The 27,603-nt window shown below is 47.2% G+C and overlaps 1 protein-coding gene across 1 annotated transcript; it reads right to left on the bottom strand.

The window, feature by feature from the left end:
- Nucleotides 1-6: 6 nt before the first annotated feature.
- Xpnpep2 (X-prolyl aminopeptidase 2) lies at nucleotides 7-26,988 on the bottom strand. The gene is made up of 21 exons (XM_048439271.3): nucleotides 26,659-26,988; nucleotides 23,959-24,032; nucleotides 21,896-22,006; nucleotides 20,431-20,494; nucleotides 19,363-19,467; nucleotides 19,042-19,119; nucleotides 17,899-18,045; nucleotides 14,226-14,327; nucleotides 13,503-13,584; nucleotides 13,024-13,219; nucleotides 12,214-12,303; nucleotides 11,404-11,513; nucleotides 10,726-10,803; nucleotides 9,287-9,358; nucleotides 7,620-7,680; nucleotides 6,112-6,181; nucleotides 5,454-5,558; nucleotides 5,019-5,078; nucleotides 4,270-4,346; nucleotides 1,592-1,681; nucleotides 7-1,053 (listed from the first exon to the last, which is right to left on the bottom strand). Exons 1-21 carry the CDS (start codon nucleotides 26,705-26,707, stop codon nucleotides 859-861), a joined length of 2,016 nt encoding a protein of 671 aa, XP_048295228.3. The 5' UTR covers nucleotides 26,708-26,988; the 3' UTR covers nucleotides 7-858.
- Nucleotides 26,989-27,603: the final 615 nt, after the last annotated feature.

The following is a 27,603-nucleotide window of genomic DNA, read 5'->3' as shown; positions in this document are numbered from 1 at the left end:
ACAGGGTTAGGAGTGCTTCAAAGACACGGGAGGCTTTAATAGCATGGTCGTGGTGGTGACACCTTAGAAGATTAAAATGCCCACTGAGTGCCAGAGGTGTCTGGGATAGTGTGGCTGCCCAGGTTGATCCCCACATCACAGAGCACCTTTGTCCAGCTTGCTTACTTCACAGTCAAAGTCCTATCCCTTGCGTCCCTATGCGGTCACTTGTCAAGGAGCACATTGGTGGTTTAGGAGCTGTGGGTTCACATGTGGGGCAAGGAGTGATGCACGTTCCCGACTGAGGTCTCCAGGTCCAGGCCACGGATGACTTCCGCTTATCTGTTCTCTCTCGTGCTAAAGCGGCAGTCTGCAACCAGAACACCCAGCCACCTCCTTCTGTAGGGATAGCGGGCAGCTGTGAGTCCCCATATTAATTCTACAGTCTCTAGCCAGGAGGCCACTTTAAGGCTGGAGGGAAAGAAAGGTGGCCAGAGGCACTCCTAAAAAGTCTAGAGTCAGTGTGGGTGGGAACAGCTCTGGCCCTCTCTAGCAGGTGGGGATAGGATGGGCCCCTCTGGGCCAGGGATCCCTGTGAATAGGGGCATTAGTTTGTAGGGTCCTTAGCTTTGGGAGACAGGGACTCACTGTAGCAGGCTATCCTGGGGCCCAGGGGTGGGGAGTCCACGATGAGGCTTGCCCATCTGGGAGAAAGTAAAGCTGCCAGGGGTTTGGCTCTGGAGAAAGCTTAGGATAGTGACTTCAAGGTGATGAGCCTTGGGGGCTCTTGGGGCACGCGTGGCACAGAGGAAGGATAGCTAAGCAAGAGCAAACGAATCCTAAACTTAAGTGAACAGTCGGTAGGAGAACCGAGGGCCTCTAGTTACTCCAGCTGAGGATGGCAAGAGTGGAGGCTACCCACAAAGAGGCCAAGGAGGTGGTACGTGGGGCCATGGCTGATAGGGGTTTTGTGTGCTCCTCCAGCCATGCAAGCTCCTCCAGCAGCTGGCGACGCTGCAGTTCTGGGCCAACCTTCTCACGAATGGTCTGGTAATAGCGATTCAGGTACTGGAGCTGCAAAGGGAAGTGGGTTTGAGCTAAGCTGCCAAGAGATGAGGCCTTGGTACCATCTGGTCCCCTGCTATGGTACCAGATGGACTAGGGTCCCGACCACTTTTAAGGCCTTTGCTATTTTTCTGGAGCTTTCCAGAGACTGTGCTCCATGGCGATTACTTAATAGTACAGTGATGCTCTTGCCTGGCACGGGAGTAGAAAGGAAGGAGAGTAGTTATCCCCATTTTACAAAAGAGGAGGCAGGGGCCCAGAGTGGTGAAGGAACTGAATATCATTCTATGCCTTTTGGTGGCAGAGCTCAAAAGCCCAGTCCCAGGGTCCCTAGGGGTTTACTGAGTTGGGGCATGCTGATCTGACTAGAAGGTCCTAGAAGGTTTGGGATCTCCGACAGGCTGAGAAGATATGCCCCCAGTGTGTATCTAAGGTGCCACAATGTAGATCTTCCTGGCAAAGGGCAGAAGTCCTTGGAGTAGGGAGAAGAGAGGCAAGAAAGGCCTAGACAGCTGCCTGAAGATCAAGCAGCACTAACGACACTTACGTGCTCCGGGGATAGCAGGCTGACATCGATGAGGTTTCGGTCATAGGGTACAAAGGACACCACTTCAAAAGTCAGGTAGGCCCCTGGGTACTGAAAGTCCATAGAGAAGGTGAGCAAGCCAGAAATCAGGATGCTTGAAAGACCGGCTGACGACAGCAAGGGAACACTGCACTCAGAAGCCAGGGGTGCAGGAAACTGATCCTTGCCAACTTGGGAGACTGCAGCTTGGTTTGAGCCTTCCAGAGTCCCTTCCCTTGGCTAGTCCTCTTGTCCACTACTCAGCACCCTGCTTCACTGTTTCCTTCCTGGTTCTTGAAATTTAGATTAGACTCTTGTCTGATTCTCAAACTGTGGGCATCACCAGTGTACAGGGAGCACATTAAATATTTGGGTTGCAAGGACAACTTCCAACACCCACTGGAGGTAGAATCTCTAAGGGCCTTGGAACCTATGTTTAAATGTTTAAACAATCTATTACTGTTACTTGGTATCTATCTACCTACCTCTTTCTCTCTCCTCCCATCTTTCTAGATAGGGTCTCCTCTTGCCTAGGCTGTCTTCAAACTCACTACATAGCATAGCAGAATCTGACCTTGAACTTTTGATCCTTCTCCCTCTAACTCCTTAGTAGGATAGTAGGAATGTGCCAGCCAGAAGGTCCAATTCATTTGGCACTGAGGATCAAACCCAGGACTATAACCGAGTCACATCACAGTGCCCACAGATGCCAGAAGAGGATATAAGAGCCCAAGGAACTAGAATCCCAGATGGTTATGAACGTCCATATGGATGCTGGGAACTGAGCCTGGGCACTCTATTGTAGCAGCAAATACTCTTAACTGCTAAGTCATCTCTCCAGCCCTAAGATCTACTTCATTTTTTTAAAAAATGGATGTATAAAAGTCTTAAGTATGGGGATATATCCTGATTTACTTAACCAGTCATGGGTTTGGGAGATATATATAAACATCTTGATGAACTTTTGGGACTATATCTAGATGTTTCATATCTGGTGGAGGGACAGCTGAGACACAGGCACAGAAACATTGATGGGCATTTTGACAGATATCGTTACACTATCCTCCACCAAGTTTGCACCAACATATACTCTCAACAGAGAATGAGGGTGTTCATTGTACCACATACTCACCAGCACTGGGTATTATCAAAGCCTCTAATTTCTACTAACCTGGTGATTGTATGTAACTTAAATGCAAGTTTTAAGGAGTCACACAATTTGGATCCTACCATACAATACTTCTTTGTTCCTTCCTCCTCTTTTACTTAGTAGTATACCCAGGGGAATGATATGCTATTCTATTGCTGCTTAGATTTATACACATTTAAAGATGCAGTTGGGCATCTTTTCACATGCATTAGATTGTTGTTTGTTTTGTTGAAGTGTCTCTTCGTGTCCGTTGCCCTTGCCACCCAGTTTTGATCTTGTAGGAGTTCACAGTAAAATTAAGGATATTTATCTTTTCTTTGTTGCACATATTATACTCGAAACAGGACTTTTGATTTTGGTTATGCTATGATTTTCATACAGACATTTTCTATTTAACTTAGCTATGAACCTTTCCCCCCAATCACTTCTGGGTCTTTTAAAGAAAGATCCTTTTCCACTCAGGATTATAAGTGAATTCACATAGGTTTCCTTCTGGGCCTTAGTGATTCTATTGTTCACCATAAGACTTCAGTTCATCTGGCAGCAAGCAGGAGGAGGGAGCTGATCAAAGTACATGATACCTCCGATTTCATGCAATGGCTGTGTGATAACAAAACCTCTTTGGTCCATCTGGGGTTTTATTTGCTATAACCATGATGTTATTTTGTTTACTCTCCACAATGATCAATCACTTATTCCCTTGCCTATTTGTGGAGTGATTTCTCTCTTCCCTCCCGTGGTGAAGCATCAACTAACGCTCCATGTTTATGTGAATTAGAGGTTTATTTCTGGGCTGGCTGTTTTGTTTCATTATTCCTGCTGTCTGTTTCATCTCCAGCCCCAACTTGTTTTTGTCGGGTTAGTTTATGGTAGGATTGGGCAGGGCTAGTTTGCCTTATTGCTCCTCAAGCTTTCAGTTTTTCCCCTAGCTACCTAGCTATTTTGCATATTTATTTTCACAAATAAACTCTACTTGTGAAGTCACAAAACTATCCACTTAACACTGAAATCGAGGTTGTCTTGGATTTATAGATTAATTTAGGGAGAATGGTATGTTCATAATATCAAGACTGCTTCCCAGAGAGCGCCATTTACTTAAATCTTTTTTATGTCCCTTAGCAGAGTTTCTCTGTGTAAGTCTTTTAAAGTTTATATCCAGGTATTTCATCTTGTTAGTTGCTATAATATCAAATCCTTATTTCTAACAAGCTCCCCTGGTGATTATTATGTGCACTGAGAGCCAGTGATTTAGGACAGGGATACTGATTCGCTTGGTCTGGAGTGAGGCCTGGCACTGATATCTAAAAAGACAAAAAAACAGATTCCCAGATGATTCCAATGTGCAGCCTGAGAAGCAGATTTATAGAATTCTTAAGGAGCCAAGAAAGACTTTAGATAGATTCATACTTGTACATCAAATGCCCTTCTCCTTTGGCCTTCCTTATTCCCATTCCTCTCCATCACTCCCAGAGACAAGCTGTCCATATGTGTCTGGCCCATGGCACTTTACCTTGGTCTTTGCTTCTACCACAAGAGCCACATCTTCAAGACGGATTCCAAACTCCCCATCCTGGTAGTATCCAGGTTCTGAGAGAGACACACAGAGATGCTAATGACATTAAGCAATGGGTGAGAGGGACCCACGCCCAGGTTGCCTGCACCAATTTTCAAGTAACTGCAGAGCCTGGTGGCCTGGTTGCCCGTGGCTTTGGCTCTGTCAGTCCCACAATGTGTTAGATGCTGGGCCTCAGATCATCTCAGGTATAACTTGGTCTCACCCTCCCTCCCTTGTCATCTAACAGGAAAGACCAAAGATCCCACTGTGTGGGACCTTGTCCTACCACTCCAGCACTTGATGGACAGCCCCATAGTATGGGGGTATACCAGGAAGCCATTTCCCAAGGACAAAAAGAGAATTATGAAAATCCAGAAGGGGTGACACATGCTTGTAATCCTAGTACTGGGAGAAGTGGAAATAAGAGATCAGGAACTTAAGGCCAGCTTTGGCTATAGGATGAGTTCAGGGACAGCTTTGTGTTGCATAACATGGTCTAAACCAAGGGTATGGGGCAGAGCAAGCTTGGAGTAAAGATGTGATAGCCATTTGGGTCTAGATTTAGGAAAGAAAGTAGCGATAGAGCTGGGGCTAAGCTTATGCTCAGCGCGTGGTCCCTAAAGATGGGTGCATATGAACTTCATTCCCCCAAATTGCTTCACTCTGGGATGGGGTAGTGGGGTGGGAGGACTCGAGAACCGTACCAATGGAAGTGAACATGCCCTTGTTCATGTTGATGTTGTTAGACTGGAATCCCACTGGCCCTGGGAAGGAAGATAGAAATATGGTTTCAGCTCTATGTGTCACCAGCTTGGAAGTGAGCAGGTGCTGGGGAGAACAGGTAACTGGAGGGAGGCTTCCTGGGTACGTCTGGAAGCACTTGTCACATTTGGAACTGGCATATTCCAGATAGGCTTGGCCTTTTATTTCCCTGGGGTATATGCCATTTAGTCAGCAGACCTTGGTTCTCTCTCTGGAATGTCCATAGGCAATATTCTTCATTTAGCCTTTGGAGCATCATTCCCACCAGGGTGACATGGGTGGGTCATGCATCTCTGTTGGGTTGGTAATTTCCATGCTATGGAAGGCTCTATCTCCTAGGAAATGATCCAATCAAGTATAGCTGAGAAGATACTTACACTCATGCACACAAAGGAAGTTGCCAATGCCATGACCTGTCCCATGACCATAATTGAGACCAACTTCCCACAAGGCTTTTCGAGCTAAAGCGTCCAATATTCTCCCTGAAAGAGAAAAGAGGTTGCTTCTGGACTATTGGTTGGACCTTAGACTGTCCACCGTGGCCTTTCCTACTCAACTTCTAGGGTGGTACCTGAGGAAAAGGGCTCTGGAGAGGACACTGAGGTGGGATGGAGAAGGGCTGATGGATGAAGCCAGTGTCTCCAGAGCAGCCCAGCCTGACCCCTCACTATCTCTAGCACTCTGTACACTGAACTCATCACCTGGACTGACTGTCTACTGATATGTCTCCTCATGAGTTAGGCCTGAGCACTTACGACTTCCTCCAAGAACTGGATATGATTCCTGAAGCTCACCCTGACTTCCCCTGCCTCTGAGTGACAGCACTGGATTAAGAGGCAGGAGGCCTGGGTGCTAGGCCCAGTGCTCCCACTAATCCTATGAAGGACCCTGGGTAAGTCCTCTCTCTTGGCTAGATTTTCTCATTTATGTGGGAGGGATGGGGTGTTCCATAGCCTCCTAGGGTAGCCATCTGAATCCCATAAACTCAGGGCCTGCCTGGAGGGTCTGGGGTCCAGTCTGGTTTCTGAAACCTACCTGGTGTATTAGCAGGAAAGATGATTCTGGACAGATCTATGTTTCCCATCAGCACACGTGTATATGCCTCCTGGTGAGGAGAGAGCAGGAAGAGGTGCTGTGGAGGACGAGAGGAGGAGCCAGGGAGCTCCCAGCTGCTTGGTCTGGGAGCAGGTGAGAATGGAGGCCCAGGCCCAGGAACAGGAGACATTCTCTTGTGTAGTCACCCAGATTTTGGAAGATGACCAAAAGGAAGGTGAGGGAGGAAGGTGTTCCCAAAGCTGGGGCCAACTCCATATGTTTCTCTTAGGCTGATGTACGGAGTCATTCCCATGTGCTGAAGACATGCTCAGAGAGGGAGTGACTGAGTGGGTGGCAGGCAGGTCTGTTTCATCAAGTCTGGAATTATGGCTTGGCCACTCATAGACTCTCTCTTCTCTTTCTCTCTCTCTCTCTCTCTCTCTCTCTCTCTCTCTCTCTCTCTCTCTCTCTCCTTTGAGATAGGGTTTCTCTGTTCAGCTCTGGCTGTCCTGGAACTCGCTCTGTTGACCAGGCTGGCCTCGAACTCAGAAATCTGTCTGCATCTGTCTCTGGAGTGCTGGGATTAAGGGCATGCACCATTGTGTCTGGCTCTCTCTTCTTTGTACCTTCGTCTCCGCATATTTAATAGTATGCTAATGGTACCCGGTTCCTGAAGCTGTAGGATGAAGGAGGCTGACAATGAGTATATGGCAATGGGCAAATGCTCAAGCAGTTAGCCTGGTTACTCCTGTATCCCTCACAGGATACTTTCAATATTCTATGTAGCCAAGGTTGGCTTTGAACAGTCAATTTTTCCTGTCTCTCTACCTCCCCAGTATGTACCACCAAGTCTAAGCAACTTTCCTTAGTTTTCCTAAGGCCTAAAGGTTGGGTTGGGCCTGATCATGTGACAGGGTAGGCTTCCTGTTGGGGGAGACAGATGGGCTATGGTGACCTGTTCTGGTCACTACTAGTGGCCATGTGGTCACTTCCTTTCCCCATACTCCCACAATGGCTTGCCATCTAGGGCTCTGAAGAAGCAGACTCTTCAACACGCTAGACGATGAGCTACTGGCGGCATGTGCAACAGGCCTTCCTCCTCTCTGTTCCCAGCCTGCTGGCTGCAGGTAAGCAGCTCCCTGGCCCATCCGCCCCAGCCACTGTCCCAGGTTCCACAGCTGTTTTCAGACCTGCTCTAGCTCCTCCGAGGGGTCCTCCGCCATTTTCCTCCATTAGAGATAGCTTTCCTGCCCTTTTGGAGAGTGCAGGCTAAACACACAGCCAGCCAACATCTGTACACTCATGAATTAACATGACAAGAAGATATGTATGGCCTGAGAACTTGGTGGTGGCCCCAACTTTGCACCAGCTTTTCTAGAACTTGTTGTGTGACCTTGGACAAATTACATAACCTCTCTGAGCCTCAGTTTTACTCCCTCAATTTGAAAAGGCTCTTGAAGTGATCACTTGGGGGAAACTGTAGAGAGAAATTGGGATCCAGTACTTACCTTTTGGAAGGCAGTAGGGGTTCCCCAATGTACTGTTCTGGTGATATCTGTGGTCCCATCCCTGTGGAGAAAGGGAACTAACACATCCGATTCTACTGAGCACTCATGAGGAGGGGCAAGGGTCACGTGCTTCCCGTGTAGTTTCTACTGGGGTTTGAGGGCTCGGGCTGGAATAGGACATGGTGGGAAGCAAAAGGAAGATAGAGAACCAGAATCGGTGGTACATGCTAGTAATCCCAGCATACAGGAGGTTGAGGTAGGAAGGCTGCAATGGAAAGCCAGCCTGGGTCGCACAGTAAGATCATGTTGGAAAGCAAGAAGGCTGGCTGGAAGAGAGTGGGGAGGGAGAATAGGCACCACCATCAGAATCATACCTCAGCATCCATGCACCAAAGAGACTTAGCAGAGTTCGTAAGGTAAAAGATCTATGTTCTTTAGCGCGCTCTCTCTCTCTTTTTTTTTTTTATAAATTACAGATGGGGAGACTGAGGTTCAGAGAAGAGACATTATCCTAACACTCCCACGATCACTGCCATTTGTCATCTCTAGGACACTTCTGCCACTCTCCAGAGGACAGCTGAGCCGGTCTCCTTAGTAAAGATGACCTCACTTTAGTCATTAAGCTGTGAGACCATCTCCCTTTCCAAGATTTGGTAAAGCCAGGCTGGGGAAAATGCTGATGCCTCCCAAGATGCTCTTTGCTATGAACATGGCTCGGAATTCCATAGAAGTGAAGCCAGAGCTAGCAGGTCCAACTTCCAATCACTAGTTCTAGTGCTTTCCCCAGGCTGCCGCTAAGCATACCCATCCCAGGGCTCTGGGGTTTCTTGAGAATAGGTCATGGGGCGTGGGGGAGCTTCTTCCTCAGGAGAGAAGAGGAAGTGAGGTGACTATTTCCCTACCTTACCCTCTTCCGAGCATGCGCCAACCCAATACGCCCCCACAAATTTACTTCCTCTTTGCGGCCACCTCAAGTTCACACAGCATCAAACTAGAGATAAATACGGGCTGCTACGCTGAGCACATGGCGAGCTGGCTCCCCAAGAGCTGTGTGATAAACAAGAGCCTCCGTCCTCAGTGCATTCGTTCTTCCCACAAGGTAGAAACCCGATGCAATCGAGTGCTTAGCCACACATTTTGAAGGGAAACGTAGCTTATTCAGTATGACCACCACATCGAACTGTATAGGTTGACGGTGGACAAGAGAATCACAGCTAAAGGGTTTACTTCTGTCATCGACCTCCATCTCCAACCTCAGATGGCCACTCATGTTGCCACTGGGAATGGGATGGAGCCAATGACCCTGATGCAGGCTGAGTCTCGGACTTGCATGAGTGGGTGAGAAAATGGATATTCATGTCGGTGCAGCCAGGCAGATTTGCGCAACTGGTTTGCCGACTTGAAACAAAAAGGACTTAAGCAAGTAGAGTCTTTTGCTAATTCCCACACAGGTGCTGCATGAGTGCCCCCATTATTCTGATCTCTGTGTATTTTCTACTGTGCAGACACCCCCAGGGGGGATGTGAGGAGGTTGCTCAGGTCTCATTCAATGCAGGTCCATGTTTTTAATCAAATGAAGACCTATGGCGCAGAAAAGCCAGCTTTAGGCAGCCCCTGGAAGCCCAGGATGTCTGAGTTGAGAGCCAGGTATAATGGAGTGTACGTACCAGTATTGCCCTCCAGAATCCACCAGATACATCTCATCTGAGGACAGCTTGTGGTTCACCTCTTTGGTTGGGCTGGGGATGAGAATGAACACTGAGAGGGGAGAATCTGAACGCTGCACTGGACAAACAGGGTGAACGCAAGGATGGGGAATTAGGAGAAACAGAAGAACTCCTTCCCCACTTGGGAGTTAGCCTCCAGGCTCTCTGCTCTGGGGAAATAACTGTCTCCCAAAGGACCCCGGGAAAGCACTTGGCTCCGAATGCAGCTGCTGTCCTCAACCACATTTATTTGTCCAGCAAGTGGTCAAGCAAGTCCTGGGTCCCCAGGGACCGAGAGCTAAGGGTCTCAGAGGCTATGTGGCTCCGCCATCTCTGTTCACAATAGAACAAGCCCAACAGAGGCAAGAGACTTGCAGAAGGCCCTCAGCAAAGCAGAGAGGTGCTGGGCCTGAGCTCTCTTTCTCTCTAACTTCTTGATGTATCCAAGAGGGCCCCAAGGAGCAAGGGCACAGGAAGAGAGGGAACTTCAACGATAGGATTGGAGAGCAGTGTTTTAGAGGACTGAGGTATGCCTACTCTGCCACTCTCTGGCTTCCATGGGCAAAGCTTGGGAGACAGCAGCAGGGAAGGGAATTCGCAGGCACGCTAGGTCTTTCTCTAGAGGGTATCTGACCCCTTTTCTGTCATGCCCAGGCCCACCTGATGCATCTGGTCACCTTGGCCCTCCATGCTTTAATCAGGCAGGCCTACCATGGTTTGCTTTCTATGGGACCAAGTATTCAGACTAATTTAATCTTTTGGACTCACTATGGTTGGTGGAAGTTAAGTGGACAGGCCTTTTTCTGTGGGGTCTTATGTGGTATTAATCATGGCTGCAATCACAGAGGTCACCCAGGAGGATTATAAGTTACTGGCCAGCCTGAGCTACAAAGCAAAACCCCGCCTCCAGCTAGTAGTGGCGGTGTACACCTGCAATCCAGCACTTAAAGAGACAGAGGCAGGAAGACCAGGTGGTAAGATCCAATCTTGACTACATAGAGAGTTTGAGGCTAGCCTGGGCTACGTTAGACCTTGTCTCAAAACAAAAAGCAATAAAACTATCTCAGACAAAGGGATAACAGAAATAACTCACAAAAAGAAAGAAAGCAAAAAAGCTCCTAGCAGCATGTATGCTTTCCTTAAACCTTAAAGACCTCAGAGCACTGGCCCTTCCCAAGTCCCAGCCTTTTAGGGACAAAAGTCACACTCCGGCCTTTTAAATTTAAGGAGATTCCGAACACCGAAGCAGTTCCTTCCTTGACCACCCACAGTCCTGAAGCCCCCAAACCCTAAGTGTTGACCCAGAGGTCAGAGTACCTCCTTCCCACCCCAGTCTCTCTGTGCTCACAATCACGACCCCTGCTCACAAGTACTCTAGAAAATTCTTTGTTCTCAAGTACCTGTAATGGGCCAGGGCAGCATTCAGGCCACTAGCAGAGATGGTTTCAAAACTGGGTCCAGAGGAGAAGTTTTCTTTCCTAGGCAGGGCAATGTGAAGAATGAGCAGAGAATGATCCTGGGCCTAAGCTGTGATTGGGATAGCTTATACAGCAAAAGAAGACCCAGCTCCCTTCATCACAGCCTGACTCCATCTGACTCCAAGCTCTGTCCTGCGACACAGAGAGAACATTCAAGTGCAGGGAAGAGAAAAATCATGGATACCAATTCTTGGCCCTCTGCCTCCATTTTACTTACGAAAGAGGTAGTTCCCTGTATGTGAAAAACATCCTATCCGTGTGCTATGTCTTGTGCCTCAAACCTAGATGGTACCACAAGCTACCTCAGGAAGCCTTCTCCTTACTCGAAGCTCCCAAGAGCTCCAGCCCTGCCCCCTCCAGGCCAGCCTTTCGTAGGACGAGCAAGCTGCGTCTGAGGCAGTCGCTAGGGGGTGCTGTTGGGTTGTCCCGCTTTCAGCAGGGCTGGGAAATGTCTTCCAACACCCCCTGCACAGCTCCCAGACCACCCATGAACCTGTCAATCTCACTTCCAAATACAAGCAGGATCTTTCTTCCTCCAAAGGGGACTAATTACTCCTCACTTCCCTACCCCCGTGCACCAAAAGATAATAAGTCCTGTACCGTCGCAAGTCATCAATGTATTCTGCCCCAGAAAACTCATCCACCGTGCCTTTGGGCACGTTCTTCTCCAACCAGACCAAGTACTGGATCACAACCACAGCATCCCGCACCTGAAGCAGGAAACACAACAGTGACTGAAGCGGGCCACGGTGGCTGTCTCCTCACTCAGGGAAGAAGATCAGATAGCTGCCTGGGGATTGAGGGCTTTAAACCAGGACAATTTCACTGGCTACTGGATAGGGAAGGATTCTCGTTAATGTTTATATCTAATCAGAGTGTGCTCATGTTTTTAAAAGCGTTCTTATCTTTAGAAATACTTACTGAAGCGCTGGCTGCCGCAAAGATAGGATATGTGGGATTTGTTTTAAAATAATCCAGCAGCAAGGGGTGGGAGGGGAGGGTGATGCACGGGAGAGGGGTGTTTACAGATGAAACAGCGCTGGGCAGGATTTGATGGTTGTTGAAGCTGGGTAATGGGGACTCTTAGGCTATTTTCTCTACTGTAGTGTATGTTAAAATTTTTCCTTAAGAAAAAATCTTTCAAAATGAGGGCTTTGATCCTAACGTTAAGAGCATTCTGAAAAGTGAGCTATCCTCTTGCCAGGCAGGAAATCATTACAGCTAGCACTGATTTAGCACAGGCAGTGTTCAAAGCAATGCGCGTCACCACATTTAATATCAGCACATCTATATAGATATATATATATATAGATATTTGTTGGGTGCTCCTTGCTTTCACTGAGAGGCTTTTCTCTGGAAGGTTAACCCATCAGACAGACCTCCCAAAAGGCCCATGCCATGGATACTTACATGACTGGCCTTCAGGAGAGCCTGCTCCTTGCTGTTCTTCACAGCCTTTATTCCCATTACTGGGGTGTACATGTTTATCACGACTTTCTCCTGTTGGAAGCAAGGGCCAAAAGATGGACTAGAAGCACCACCTGGGATAAGCAGTGTTTCCAAGGGACAGAGAGGAGCCAGCTGGGGCAAGCCTGTGAGACAAGCTAATGTCTTTCATGGCCTTGCCCTCTCCTTGGGCTACTTTGTGGCTATGTAGGTCTTCCCTCATCTTTCACATGTAGGTTTCCTTGATGAATACTGTCCTGGTACCAGCAGGCATGCTGCAGTTCAAGGATTGTTCTAGCAGCGGAAGTGCATTGTATGTATCAGAGTGGTTACCAGATCCCAAGCACGTACTATGTCAGTCCTGGACGACACAAGTACTATCTCCTTGAATGCACACAGCAACTCCCACAAGTGCTCAACTCCATGGCTATTTTTAAAGAAACAGAGATCTGGGCTGAATGAGCCACTTATCTAAGGTCTCTGCATGGCCGCTTAGGAAAAAAGCTCCGGGTAGTATCAAGTTTGGCTGAGTCTAAAGCTTCTTCTAGATCAGGCTGTCCTTTGTCTACCTTCTGCAGCTGTACAGGCTCTGCGGACAGACACCCCTGCCTCCTCATCGCCCTCCTCTTCCTCAGCCTTCTGTCAGTGAGGCCTACAAGGGTATGCCGCGCACATTTGCTGACTGGCTAGCTGGCCCAATGGCTGAGGGACCCCATTTTAAGTTGACAGTTGCCATGCCTAGAACAGAAGGAGGCCAGTGACTGGCAAACCTACCTTGGGTATGACTTCATAGAGCCCATAGTTAGTATATTCGATACTAATCAAGATCATCACATCGCCTGAGGCATAGGCTTTCACACTGTCACGAACTTGACTGTAGTCCTCCAGCTGTACACACATGGAGGATGTGCAGTTTGTATTCAGGTATTGTAGGGTCTCGAGGCTAAGGCGACTCTTGTTGACAAACAACCTGGGTGGAGAAGGAAGATGGGGAGGGTCCTGAGTGCCTCCCTACCAAGGACAACACAAGGAACCAGAGGCATATATCAGCCCTTTGATTCCAAAGGTCCCAGCAAGTCAGCAGAGGGAGCGCAAAGTCAAGGGGTTAAGAACAGCCAGTGGGGGGTCTCCCAAAGAAGTCTGCTCTGTGGCAGGTACCCAGGCTCATGAGCTCCTGAAGGTTGTGAGGCCAGAGGTATCGGATAGAGTGGAGGTTGGAGGAAATTCACAACAGGAAGTCGAGAAGAAGCTACCTGATAGACGAGTCCGTGAGCAGCGTGTAGGAGTAGAAGAAGGGGTTATAGGGGATGTCACTGCTACGAAGGTTGAAGAGCCCTGGAACAAAGAATTGATGGGACTTTTTGAGGCCATTCTTCATGGGGGCAGGCATTTCTGACAACTATGTTCCACTGTTTGCTTTGGCCACAAGATGCTTGTGGCATTTGCCTCTGGTTGCTTCTCAATCTTCTTAGAGATCTTTGAGATGCTGAAGAGAGCTATGGATTTCTTCCCCCCATAAAGTGTAGATAGGTGACATTCAGCAAGCAATATTAGTACAACCTCCAAATGTGTGAAGCCCAACCATAGGAACTGAGCAGAAAGCCCTCAGTCACGTGGGGACAGAGTAGGGTTACTCTGGCTGTCAAAGCTGGGATTTTGAGTGGCCCGGATGACAGCCAGGGCTGCTGGTGGTTTTGCAGGCTTTCTTCCCCCTAAGGAGACAGAATCATCGTGTTGTTCTGCTCAGTCCATTTCTCGGGTGGTCCATGGACTTGCCCCACTTGCTTGGAGCTCCTTGGCCTCCTTATTCTGCAGCCCTGAGAAGCTGCTCCCTTCCCCCTCTGAGTTCCTATGGTCCATGACCGAGGAGCTCATATGGTGAATATGTTGCTGTTTCAGAAAGAACTGTATGCTGCGAGGCCCAGGAGGATGCTTGAGACTACAGGACCCACTTGCACTCCTAAATCCCCACTCACAGGCTGTCTCATCGAGTGCTGATAGAAGGAGAGCAGTTGGAGCCATGGTATGGTTCTTCATGTAGCTTCGGACAGTGGATACTTTTTCCTGCCAAGTGCTCCCTAGAAGCAAAGGAACCCCCAAAAAAGTATGAGTGACACACTTTATCTTTGGCCCAGGGCTCCTGGGAAATACACTAAGGGTAGTAGTTTTCCTTTTTTTTTTTAACTTATGGTGGAGGAGATGGAACCAATGGCCTTGAACATTGGGTCAGTTCTCAATGACTGAACTACTCCAGCTTGCTATGTTTCCAAAAGCAGTAGAATTCTATCTTCAAACAGTTGGATTATTAATGACGTGGACCTTGGACCCAGATGAGGCTCCAATAATTGTCCTGCTACTTAGTAGCTGGGTGTGATCTTGGGCAAATTCCTTGACACCTCTGTGCCTCATTTTGCACATCTGTTGGATGAGGGTATATTGTAACAGTAGTATCTACCTCAATTGGTTTTCTACAATCAGATCAAGTGGATTGACATTTATAAAGCTGAAGAAGGGCATTAGCTAAGTCTCACACTGCTTTTTTGACCTGTTAATAAACATAAAGAAGGAACAGAAGAACTGCTCTAGATAGGCAAAGGGAGAGAAGACTTTCCTGTGGCAACTCCGACGTTCAGAAAGTCTTCTTGGGCATCGTTTGAATTCTTACAGGTATCATCTTCCAGATAAGAAAAGTGAGGCTTCAGAGAGGTAAAGGCGCTTGCCCAGAGTTTCATTGCTGAAGGGGTGGAGCTGAGATTTGAACTCATGCCTGTGTGATGGGGCTGGCCCACAGTCCTAATCTGAACAAATACTAAACTCTTCTATTAACATCTTCAGTCTTCTAAGTGGTCTTCAAAGTTTGTTCAGTACTGTCCTTTCTAGAATGTATGCATCTATCTGGGTTCTAGGAGTTCATTTTTCATCTCCTATGTCTGTCTTCTCCAAAGCACATAAAGTCTTTCTCTAGACAGCATTGGGAAAAAATTGGCAGAATGTCATAAGCATCAAGACTCCTGCTTAGGCCCAGATACAGACATGATAACAGTGCTATTAAAAATTTTTTGTAAATGGGTTAAACTAGAATCAAAAACTTTGGGTATTTATACTTCTTAGGTTTGTTTTAGTCTGATAAAACAGACATAAAATTTATCATTTTAGCCTCCATAAAGTACACAATTCAGCTGGCTTTCAGTCCATTTGGAGTATTGTGCAACCGTTGCCAGTATCTAATTCTCAAACATTCTCAGCATCCCCAAAGGAAACCTTGTACCCATTAAGGAGTCACTCCCCATTTCCTCTCTTTCCAGCCCCAGGAACTCTAATCTGTTTTCTGTCTCTATGGAGTTGCCAAGGCTGGGTGTTTCATATGAATGGAATCATACAAGATGTGGCTCCTTTCACTTCAAATTATGATGATAATTCATGAGCATTTCTTGGTATTGTGGCTCATGACTCTAATCCTAGCACTTGGGAGGCTGAGACAGGAGCATCACTGTGAGTTTGAGGCCAGTTTAGGCAACAGAGTAAGCTTAGCGTCAGTCTGCAGAGTGAGACTCTGTCTCAAAACCAAAACAAAATAAAACCAAACACCCCCCACCCAGCAACTCATAAATCACAAAAAGAAAGATGTGTAGATACAATCCATTTTGAGAAAACAAAACCACATATAAATGGTCTGGTGTGTGAGTGGCTGGCTTTGCATGTGCCACTCTTTGCCTTTGCCTACCCACTCCACCTTTAAAACCTACACACGGAGGAAAAAGCCCTCAGCCCTGTGGGGACAGAGTAGCGCTACTCTGGGTGTCAAAGCTGGGACTTTGAGTAACCCAGATGATAGTCAGCACGACTGTGTATGCGTATGGATGCTTTGTCTGCATGTTGTCTGTGTATCACGTGCATACAGAGCCTGTGGGGTCCAGAAAAGGGTGTCAGATTCCCTGGGACTGGAGTTACACATGGTTGTGAGTTGCCTTGTGGGTGCCGGAATTCGAATCTCCACATCTTCTAGAAAAAGCAACCAGTACTCTTGCTGTTGAGTCCTCTTCAGGCATCACCCCATTTCTGCTCCCCCCCCCGAAAAAAACTTTCTTAAGAGAAAAGGCCCATGATTTTCGTTGTTTATTTGGTAGTGGAAATGAGGAAAATAATTTTTGTCTAGGGGTCTTGAAACTTAACTCTGTTCTTTGGTTTCTGGGCTGAACTCTGACTCCAAGTGACTTTTCCTTGAAGAATAGTGATGCCTTAGCATCTCCTAGCTTATGGCAAGTGACAAAATCCATGTGACTTCTGTCCCAATCCCTGGGAGCCTTTTTTTCAAAGCCCCTTTATCCTCCCGTTTCCCTGGCACCATGGTGGTCTTTGATGTCTGAGGAAGGTGAGTGGTTTTTATGATCAAATGCTCATAGCTAGTCAGGCTCATTTGGAACTAAGCCAGGGCATGCGCAGAGATGGTTCTGCCGGTACACGGCTACACAGAAAGAAGTTGGACAGCGCTTCTGCTTGTTTCGTCAGAGCCATGATTTTGAAATTCCCCTCCTGCTTTCCTGACTCCTCTCTAAATCAGAAGTAATATCTGGGATTGTATGTGGAAAGGGGGTTCTCAGATTGCCCAATGTGACGAGAAATGCAACTCCACTGGCCCATTCAGAATTTCCAACGAGGAAAAAGTAGTTAGTGACCAAGATCCTGATTCATAATCAGTCCCCTGGCCTTGGCCAGGATTTAGTTATTGCTTACAAAAATCGTAACGCAAACTGATCTTTTATATCAGATTAAGATAGTGCCAATGAGGTCATAGTTACAGATGTGAGAATTTTCTGGATCAATTAACCTACTTTTGTGGTCCAGTCAAAACCTAAACCCTCTTCTGTGCTGCAGGCTGACATTGAACTCATTTGTTCCTTCTGTCCAAGTCAGTCATGCCCTAAATCTAAATTTCTCCTTAGAGTAGAACCAGAAGCAAAGGGCCAAATGACTCCATCAGTTCCCACTACCAGATAAACTAAAATCATGAGCCTTGTTTCTTAAGGGAGTTTTTTTTTGGGGGGGAGGGGGCAGAGTGGGGTGATGGCTGAAGAGGGCTCAACAGTGTGAGTACTGATTGTTCTCTCAAGAGGATGAGGATTCGATTTCCAGCAACACACGGCAACATACAATCATGTGTAACTCCAGTCCCAGGGAATCTGACACCCTTTTCTGAACCCCACAAGCTCTGTATGCACGCGATACACAGACAACACGCAGGCATCTATACACATAAAAAAACCTACTGATGTCTCAAAAAAAAAAAACCGAACAAATAAAAAATAAAACCTGAAACAATTTATTTTAAAAGAAAGGTTTTTTGTTGTTGTTGTCAAACTTTCTTCAACTCTTTCCTTTCCTCCCTTTCTGCCGCCTCTTCCTTCTAACCCTAATACTGCTCATTTCTGTATTTTCTAAATATAGCCTGAGCACCTTTGGACTCTGTGAGGAGAGAGACAAAGAAATTCTACATTTTAACCAAGTATCTCAGGTAGTTTGTCAACCATTACTTTGTTGCCTTGGTTACTGATATTTTCAGGGAAAAACACAGGCAGCAGCACTGGGGACCCATGCTGGGAGGGACCTTGTACGGGGGTGGAGGGGAGGACAATAGGCTTATAGAATCACCTGTAAATTCTTCTGGCAGGGCATAAATAGGTTGGCTTGGCAATGGGGGCCTCTCTGACCCCCATGCCAGGTCCACAAGGTTGGTTGTAATGGATACCAGGTATCTTTTGGAGCCTTGGAGTTCCAGATCAAAATTCTCCCAGAAATCTGCAGAGACAGGAAGGTGTCACTAGCCCCTTGTCCGTTTACAACTCAAGGAAAACTGATAGAAGCAGAGTTAATCCTGCAGCCTCTCCTTTGCTTGGCTCCTATGGCTTGAGCTGTCCAAAGCCTGTCCTAGGCTCTGGGTCCTCTGAAATGCATAGCTCTTCTTCTCAGCGCGTCTTCCATCTGTCTCTTCCTGCTTCCCAAACCTAATGGTCCTGCTCCACCTCAATACTGTCCACTGTCAACTTGCTAATCTTGCCCTTCTCGGCCCCACTTCCAGTTCCAGCACTAGGGATCAAATCCAAGACCTTGTGGATGCTAGGCAAGAACCCTAATCTGTTGTTTTTTTTTTTAAAGAGTCAGTGACTGGGGACAGTCCCTTTGAGGTACATACCATTTTTATTAGAAATGAATGTCACCATCTGGAGGAAAGGTAATGTTTGGGGCTTTGGATGGGCCAACAAAGAAGTTAGCTTGGATGTTTCAGTGTCTATTCATGAAGTCTATCTTTGATGGTACGGGCTGTCCAGCTGTCTGGGGCCCCAGAACTTGGGGAACTATTTTCTATGGGATCCTGTTTTTCTCAAAGATCCTCTCTACACTTTTTACCCTTCTAAGCTACCTTCCAGAAAATGTTTTCTAAGAGATCCCAAATATCATAATTGGTAGAGTCCCAGGACCCATGGATGATTCTGGGGTCAAGGACATCCAGACATGTTTATTTACCCAGTGGATCTTAATTATTCCAAGTCTTCTAGGTTGACTTTCAGCATTCATTGCTTTCTTGGTAAAGTTTGTATTCATTCTTTTGGCATATTTTAATTACACGATGCATGAATATTTCTTTGTTGTAAAATATTTCTACAGGCACAACTTCAAGATACCCTGTGACCATATTGTACCTCTTTCTAAGCAAATAGGTTTGTGTACCTCCCAGGAGGCTGAGCCATCCTCCTTGGCAGCTCACACAAATCTAGAGACTGAAAAAAAACATACCAACAGACATGAGGAAGGGGTCAAAACCCACTCGTCCTTCAGCAGGGACTTCAGCAAGGACCCAGGAAGGAATGTCACCTACAAGATGGGAGGGAGCACAAAAGTCACTTCCCAGACCAGTATCAGACCACATAGCCAGACTTCTGTCCGCGACTGTTCTGCCACATGCATTCTTTATATTTGCTCAAAGATCAGAGATTCCCTTGTCCTGCACCTCCCACAGGGGCCAAGTAGGCCTTGCAGACAACCACTCACCTGTATTTCCCCCAAACCTAGTCTAGGGTCCAGGGCTCGGGGCACAAATCAATGTGGGCCTTCTACCTTCCCTATGGAGTTCCCAGTTGCAGTCCATCTGCCTCTCGGCCTGAGTCCAGTAGCGACTGTCGGTCCAGACAGCTGCCTTCCTCATGGTCACCACAGCAGTACCTGCAGCAGAGTGGAGAAGTCTAGTGGTGAGGGCGAAGATGAAAGTGAGGGACATGACTTTGTTGGGTGTGTAGTGTAGTACCGGCTCTGTCACAGGGACCTTTAGAATGAGCTTCTCTCCTCCACTGGGAGGAACAGAGGTAAGAGATGTTCAAGAGGCATGCTTGGGGGAAACCTACCGAGAGAGCGCTGCGGGCAAACCAGCTCTGGTTTGTGTTGTAGGCCCCTATAGAGGGCCTGTAAAACGTTGAGTAAGGAAAAGAATTGGGTTGGTTTCTGCCAGCCCAATGGAGCTAAGGCTGCACATAGTGTTCTCCGGAAAGGTGGGGGCTGATAAGGACATCCGACTAGGTGCCTAACTGAGGGCTGGGGAGGGGGGAAGGCGAGTACAGCTGTGGTAGAGAGAGTAAGGGCTCATAATGGGGGAGGCAGAGCACCTTGAGGCTCAGGAAAGACTGTGTGAGGATCAACAAAGAAAACTGCCTTTAGTTAAGGGATCAGGATAGGAGGACCCTGCAGAACCCGAGACAAGACAGCATTAAGAACGTCCATATTTCTGTCTCATTTGGCCTTGTAGAGTGATGTTGTCTGAAAAAAAAAACTCCTCTCAAGTAAAAACTTTATCCCAAATGAGTTATTGTGTAAAAGGATGAGCAGGTTTCTTGTCAAGAGATGTGGAAGTAACAATTGCTTCAGAAGCCAGGTCCAAGGAGCCTGGCGGTGGGCCTGACTGTGGCAGAGGCAGAAGAAGATGGAAGGAAGCCAGGAGGGCCAGCTCCTGTGCAGAAGTGTGGCCACGGGGGGATCAGATATTTGACCTGGGAAACGTGCTGGGTTCAGGAGGGAGAATGAGAACGAACACCAGCCCGTGGTCCTGGTTGCTGAGGAACTGACCATACTAGGTCTCCTATGATCAGGTCAGGTCTAACAACAGAAGTGACGAGAGTGGGCAACAGCTGTTACCTGCAGTCCCCGAGAAGCCTGAAATCCACGCTCGCCTCTCATCATGTTTGCCAATATACTCGCTCTAGGAAGTCAACAACAGCATCATTAGCTTTCCTCGTGCCCAGCGAAAGGTCCCAATGGCATTGGGTTTTTCCCTATCTTGCCACACCAGTCACTTCTTCTAGGAAGCTTTTGTGACTCCTTCAGCATACTAGCCTCCTCACCTTTCAAAAAGTGTGTCTCTTGGGTGTCAAATCCACAGCGTGGCACTGAACTTGGTCACACCAGATTGTTCTACAAAATGTACCGCCATGACCATAATGCAAATTCAGTATGGTCTTGGGCCATGCCTTTTGGTATTCCCCGAGTCTATCACACTACATTGGGTACTCCATAAAGAACTTCTGTATCTGGCTTTATACACCATTGGCCAGTTAGACATCCATATCCACGAATTCTGCATCTGCAGCCTCTGTTAATCTTGGCCTTGGTGAAAAATATTGGAAAAATGGTACAGTATTTAGTGTATGCTTTTATTGCCATTATTCCCTAAGGGGAACTGTATGGTAGCATTTATATAGCATTCTAATTGTATTAGGTATTATAAGCCTTCTAAAGATGATTTAAAGCACACTGAAGGCTATGACTATATTATATGCAAACACTATGTCATTTTATATAAGGGAGTTGAAACATCGTTCATTCCTTTGGACTATGGATACCGGCAGATGGCTTTGTTGCTTCTCATCCTTGAAGATACATCGTTGTTATTTTTGTTGAAAGAAGCTTGGATACTTAGTCAAACTTCTTAAGCATCCCCCAGCAGGTCAGAAATTAATTGAAGCAAACACATTGACCTTGAACATACCTTTTCTTCCAGCTGGGCTGGTGAGGAGCTAGATCAGTTAGAGGCAGGGCTACTGGTGGGAAAGGGTAGGCTGGGTAGGCTGCCCTGCTATTTGGGGAAAGTAGGTCATGTACAGACTGGCACCTTGGCTTCTGTCTGTTCTCGCCCCTTAGTCTACTCTCCATGCTTGATAGTCTAGGACTCTGAGCCATTTCGCTGCTCTACCCAGCAGGGTCTAAGACAGCCTGGACCAGGAGGAAGCTTAGAATTCTTCCAGGCCCATTCTTTCTGGAGCTGTCATCTGGGAAGTGGTCAAAATCTCTTCTGAAGTTGTTTTAATTTTCAACACTTTGTGTATGTGTGTGCATGCGCACCATCTCCCTAGCCCCAAAGTTGTTTTTATAATGTCATTTCTAGAGGCCCTGTCTTTCCTCCAATGGAGAGAGGTATGTTCTTTCAGTTGACCTTAAACTAGTGTGTGTGAGCTTTCCAGTCTCAGTCTACTCACTGGGAAATGCTTTCTCCATCTTCAGTTTCCAACTCTTGCTAGCCTCTTGGTTGTGGCTTGTGCTTAGAGACCAACAAGTCCAAGTCTGGGAGAAGGAGAGGGTGAAAGGGAACAGAGGTGGTTCTCACCATGTGTGCATCTGTGTCTGTGATGATGTAGGCAGAGAGATTCCAGGCCTGCATCTGCTGGCGGAGGGCCGCGAGCCTCATTGTTGTGTTGACTGCAGTAACTGGCAGGAACTGATCAATAACAGGAAGACATTGAAGCATAGGCATTGTTTAAAATAAATAACACCTAGAACTTTGTCTCTAAGGCAGTCCTCAGCTTCTCCTGAGGGTCTGTTTAGGGGTATTTAGGCTATATTAAATCTTGGAGTTACCAAATAGTGGTGGTGCACACCTTTAATCCCAGCTCTTGGGAGGCAGAGGCATCTGCATCTCTTTGAGTTTGAGGCCAGCCTGGTCTACAGAGTGAGTTCCAATACAGCCAGGGCTACACAGAGAAACCCTGTCTTGAAAAACAAAAGCAACAACAAGAAAAAGCTAAACTAAACAAACAAACAAACAAAAGAAGGACGGGTCAGCCAGGTGTAGTGGCTGAGGCAGAGGCAGGTGGATCTCTGTGAGTTCAAGGCCAGCCTATTTTACAGAGTGAGTACCAGGACAGCCAAGACTACTAGTGAAACCCTTTCTCAAAACAAAAACAAAACCAGAGAGGGGATGGGGTGGCAGCTGTTAGTGTTTGTTAGTCTAAATTAAGAAGCCTAAGTTAAGTAGAGATGGAGGTATTGCAGAGCTTGAAGAAAGACCCTTCGTGACAATTAAGGGGCCTGAATGTTCACTGGTTGTGGGGATGAAATCTATAGGGGTTTCATCCCTGGTTCCAGGACAGGCTATGGGCAATCCCTTTGGAAATACCTTGAGAGCCCAGTTGCCAGATTTAATGAAAAAAAGTACAAGCCACCTATCTGGTTAGGTTTGACCTTCAGTTAAGTAAGGGGTCATACTTATATAAGTATGTTCCACGCACCATTTGGAGCACACTTTAATATCAAAATATTGTCTCCTGAAATTTAAATGAAATCAAGTGTTCTGTTTTTCATCCAGCATCCCTACTTTTCCAGTAGTTATCCGTTGACCCCAAATAGTACCCCTGCGTTTGCACCATGTTCCAGAAAGATCCTCTTCAAGCCCGATATTTCTTTAGAGGGCCTTTTGTCGTTCAAATGAAAACCACGTTTTTTCTTGTTTGTTTTCTTTGCCTTCTCCTCGACAGAAGATCCAAATTTGTTTGAATATGAAAATGTTGTGGCTTGCTCATTCACTTGCTGGCCCTTGTGGCCCTCTAAGTCGCTATTACATGCAGATGTTCTATGTTTCCCCTGGGGCTCAGACTACTACTGGAGCTTGCCCACTTCCTCACACTTTGGAACCCACGCCTGCCTGGAGTTCTTTACCCTCTCTTGTTGGAACAATCGCTTTAGAGGCCAGTTGCGAAGTTGGCCACTTTCTTCCCTTTGACTTTCATTTGCCAGCCTTGGCCTCCCTCTTTCGCTTTGTAACTAGATCTTCTGCTTCCCCAGCTCCCTCCCTCTTTCCTTCTGTGCTTCCTTCTTCCCAGGTTCCCTCTAGAACGGCGGCGGTTCTCAACCTGTGGATCGTGACCTTTGGAAAACATATTTCCGATGGTCTCAGGAACCTCCAACCGTACGTTTTCGTTGCTACTTCGTACCTGCAATTTTGCTACCAAGTGGTATCTCAGTCCCTAAGACCAACGGAAATATGTTTTTCCATGGTCGTGACCCTCAGGTTGAGAACCACTGCTCTAGAATTTCTATTTTTATTCTTTCCATTTCCTTCCTTGCCTCTGCCTAGCCTCAGTTAGAAGTCAGCTAGAGGTCTCTCGCACCATCCACCCTCTTTCTCTCCCTCCTCATGGAAGCTCCCCAGCCCCAGGCCAAGGCAGAAGCCGAAAAGCTGTGGAAATCAGTGGGTCTGAGGAATGAAATACCCGCATTGGGTATGTTAGATACCTGAGCTGCTGCTGGTGGACTTTAGTAAGAAACAGGGGCCCCAGAGTGCAAAACTCAGAAGAAAGCCTGTAGGAGAGGCCAGCAACTGGCCACTGAGGGGGGGGGGATGGAGAAAATGATGGGTGGGAGGGGTCTGTGGGGGTATGGCCAAGGCCTCACCGGAGGGTTGCTTGAACAGTTTCTCACATCTTCTCTTCCAAGGGATCCAGCTTGTGGGTAACTCCAGGCACATGCTAGGAAACAGGAGACAAACCTAGGGTTATTTTGGCACCAGAGAGCTCTCACAGAGAGCAGGGACATCTTCCCTCAGCCTGCACAACCTGTATCCTTTGAAATGCACCATGCTGGCCAGTCTCTACTTGAGACTAAAAATAATCGCATTTCATGGCAAATCAGGCTGAACTGAATGGCACCCCTGGGTCATGCTCATTGACAAGTGATTGCCACTCTTCAATGGGTTTGTATTCATTCCATCTTTTTTCCTCTTCTAATTTAATTGTCTTTTCAGGGTCTAGTAAAGTGGGGCAATTGAATAAAATGTAAAATCAAATTTTCTTTGAAATGCCATAGAGAGCCTTGATAAATAATCACCTCTGCTTCCATGTGTGTATGCGTATAATTTATTTGAACACAAGGGTCACTTACACCCTTTCTTACAGTCCTGGGCGCTGCTTACTATTCTAGGCTTCCATTAAACATAAGGCAGCAATCCATCCTAGTCCAACATCATCACCTGGCGGGGAAAGGTGAAGCAGCGTTTCAAGAACTCCTACCGTGTGCCAGATATGGAATTCAGTAATTTCCAGCTGAGCATAGCATTGTATACCCGTATTACCAATGCTGGGGAGGTAGAGGCAGGACTTCAAGACTACCTTTGGCTGTGTCGCAAGTATGGAGGCAGCCAGAGCTACATGAGAACACATCTCAAAAGTTAATACAAAACAAAATAAAAATGAGCTCAGCAATGTTTGTTTTTTTCAGGACAGGGTTTCTCTGTGAAACAGTCCTGGCTATCCTGGAACTCTCTTTGTAGACTAGGCTGGCCTTGAACTCACAGAAATCTGCCTGTCTCTGCCTCCCAAGTGCTGGGATTAAAGGTATGCACCACCACCCCCAGGTGCCATGTGAGTTTTTAAAGTACATTCCATGTTGTCATGTAACAAAAAATTGCCTAATGCTCTATTTCCCAGAATGAAGTTTTATTGTCAATTGGTTACAAGTGTATCTCCTTTGATAGTTGTGACAACCCTTTGAGAAATGTATGATTATACCTCTTCTATAATAGAAGAAGTCAAGGTCCAGGTAGGTTTCATAATTTGTCCAGGTTTTTCCACAGTGAATCAGTGCTTAGGTGGAGTTTTGAACCCAGGCCATCTAAAGAGGGGGCAGAGGGTGGCAATGGCAGTTTGGCTCAGTGGTAAAGCATTTGCATACTTCAAAGAACTAAAATACCCTCACTTTTAGTTCTCAGCACCACCAAAGATAGGGGGGTTCCTTCCTATTTTTTCACTAGGTCAGCATAGGAAATGGTCCTGGAAAGTGTGTAGGTGTGGAGCGGGCATGCCACAAAAGGGTCACAGTATATAAAAATGTAGTTTCCAGTTTGGGTCTGTAGCAAATTTGGTATGATCCTAAGAAAGCACCCCAATATTCACTTAACAAAAGGTTTTAAGTGCCTACTGTAGGCCAGGCACTGAGCTGTATCCCCTTAGCTCTGGGGCTGTGTGAAGGAGGCCTGGGTTAGAGATCCTTCCTGACCCGAAAGTCCAGGGACCTCTTACACTTGTTTCCCTCTTTCCACCTCTCGGCACTTAGGGAACCTATTTCCCTGAAGGTCGAGGAGGACTGAGTACAGGGAGTGGCTTCAGGAATGCCCTGCTTGAATGCCTTGGCCTCATAGACACAAAGGAAATCTAAGAAATTAATCTAAGAAAACAAACCCTCAGTTCTGCAGAAGCAGCTCTCTAGCAAAATGGCATTGCTAAAGGTGCAGACATAGGAAGAGAGACCTAACCAATCCACGTTCCTCTGAACACCAAGATCTCCCCGCCTCCCTCTGTTCTCTGGCACAGGGATGGTACCAAGGAGATCCTCATTCACCTGAGGATGCTGAACGAATGAGCAGGTACTCCTGACAGAGAACACATAGATTTCCCCAGGACCAGGGATAGCCGTGGGGAGCTGAACTGGGTACCTGATTGGAAACAAACAGGGCCCCATAGATGTGATGTAACAGTCTCCCGTTGGTCTCTTTTCTCGACAAGACCTCAACACTGACCCTTTGTACCTGCCCTGTCCTACCAGGCTTTTGCTGTCTTAGAAAGAATTCTGCTAAATCAGTGTACAGAGAACCTCCGCCCTTCTATATCTGATCACCTTCAAAAGTAGATCAGATACCTCTCTCATACACACCCCATCATTGATACTTGATTACCCCTGCCTTCAGCAAGAATCCTGTTAAGTTGGTTTAGCAAGAATTCTCCATCCTTGGACCTTCAAGGATTCCTCTTAGTGACTTTCTGGGCAACAAGTCCTCCAGGGCTCACGGGTTCTAAATCTCTAGCAGTCTGTGCTGTGTGTGCCCCACCTGTCTCCCTTCTGCACGGCCCTTACTGCAGTCATCTTTTTATAAAAAAAAAAAAAGTCATCAACCCAATGAGTGCCACAATAATTGTGTCATGGGGTGGAAAGGTACCAGCAAGACTTGATCCAAATCATGAAGGCTCTGCAGGGGACCTTTTCTTCAAAACAGGGTGACAAAGAGAAAAGAGGTAACCGGAGTCCTAGCCTTCACTCCAAAGTTTCCTGAGGGGAGAAAGATCAGAGCTGCCTGCCGGGGGGAGGCTGGGGTGCACATACCACAGAGGAGAACAAGCCAGGGGTAGCAGTGCCAGTGGGCTTGGGCCATTGGGTCTCCAGATGCTGACGGTGAGTAGATCAAGGGACTGGGGAGAGGGCTGGCTTGTTTTGTGGCCTCTTCCTCCTGGCCTTTCCTGGGCAGGAACAGACAAGGTTGAGGGCTGTGTCCTGCTGCTGGATGAAGATTCTTCTCTAATCTTTTGTTTCAGAGGAGTCTGGAAAGCCACAGACGGCAGAGGTGCCTCAGGCTGCCCAGGCAACCTGTGCTGGTTTCTTGTGGCTTGGAGTAGGGTGTGAGCCTGCCCCAGGGCAGAGTCCAAAGATCTCTGAGATTGAGGAGCTACAGCTGGTCTCAATAAACCAGCTTCCTCCAGCCCCCTCTTCAGTGGCCCTATCCCAGAAGTTCCTGAATTCTGCTCTCCACCCTCCAAGAAGCTGTTTCCCATTAGCTCCCTCACATCGGGCGCTGGGGACAGCCCTGCTTTTGCTTTGGGTTTTGGGGATGTATTTTTGTTCCTACTTCTGCTCCTCCTCAGATCCCTCCTCTGTCAGAAAAAGCCAGTGGGTGTTCTTTCTCTTTCTGTCCCCACAAGCTCTGCTGTCCCACTGTAGGGAGGTTGATTGTAGCTAGCTGAAGGGATACTTTCTTACAACTGGCAATATTTTCCTCACTAGTCCATCCTAAATGATACCAGGAAACCTTCCCTTGAGATCCCACAGTCCCGTTCGGTTGCATATTCTGGGCTTTGCAAACTCTAAGCTCCTTAGGGACCTTGATATCTGGGAGGAATACCTTAGGAGGCCCAAAGATTTGAAGGGACCACGGACTGCCATTGAAGAGGGAAGAAGACCTAGGAGGTGTTTGTGGGCTCTGAGAAGAAATTCCATTGACAGAGCTTCTAGAAAAGAGATCTGGTCACCCTGGAATGTGACTCATTAAGCCAC

The sequence above is a fragment of the Myodes glareolus genome, chromosome X (assembly GCF_982192425.1).
Source record: "Myodes glareolus chromosome X, mMyoGla1.1, whole genome shotgun sequence".
Lineage (NCBI taxonomy): Eukaryota > Metazoa > Chordata > Mammalia > Rodentia > Cricetidae > Myodes > Myodes glareolus.
This window is presented reverse-complemented; position numbering and strand designations above follow the sequence as displayed.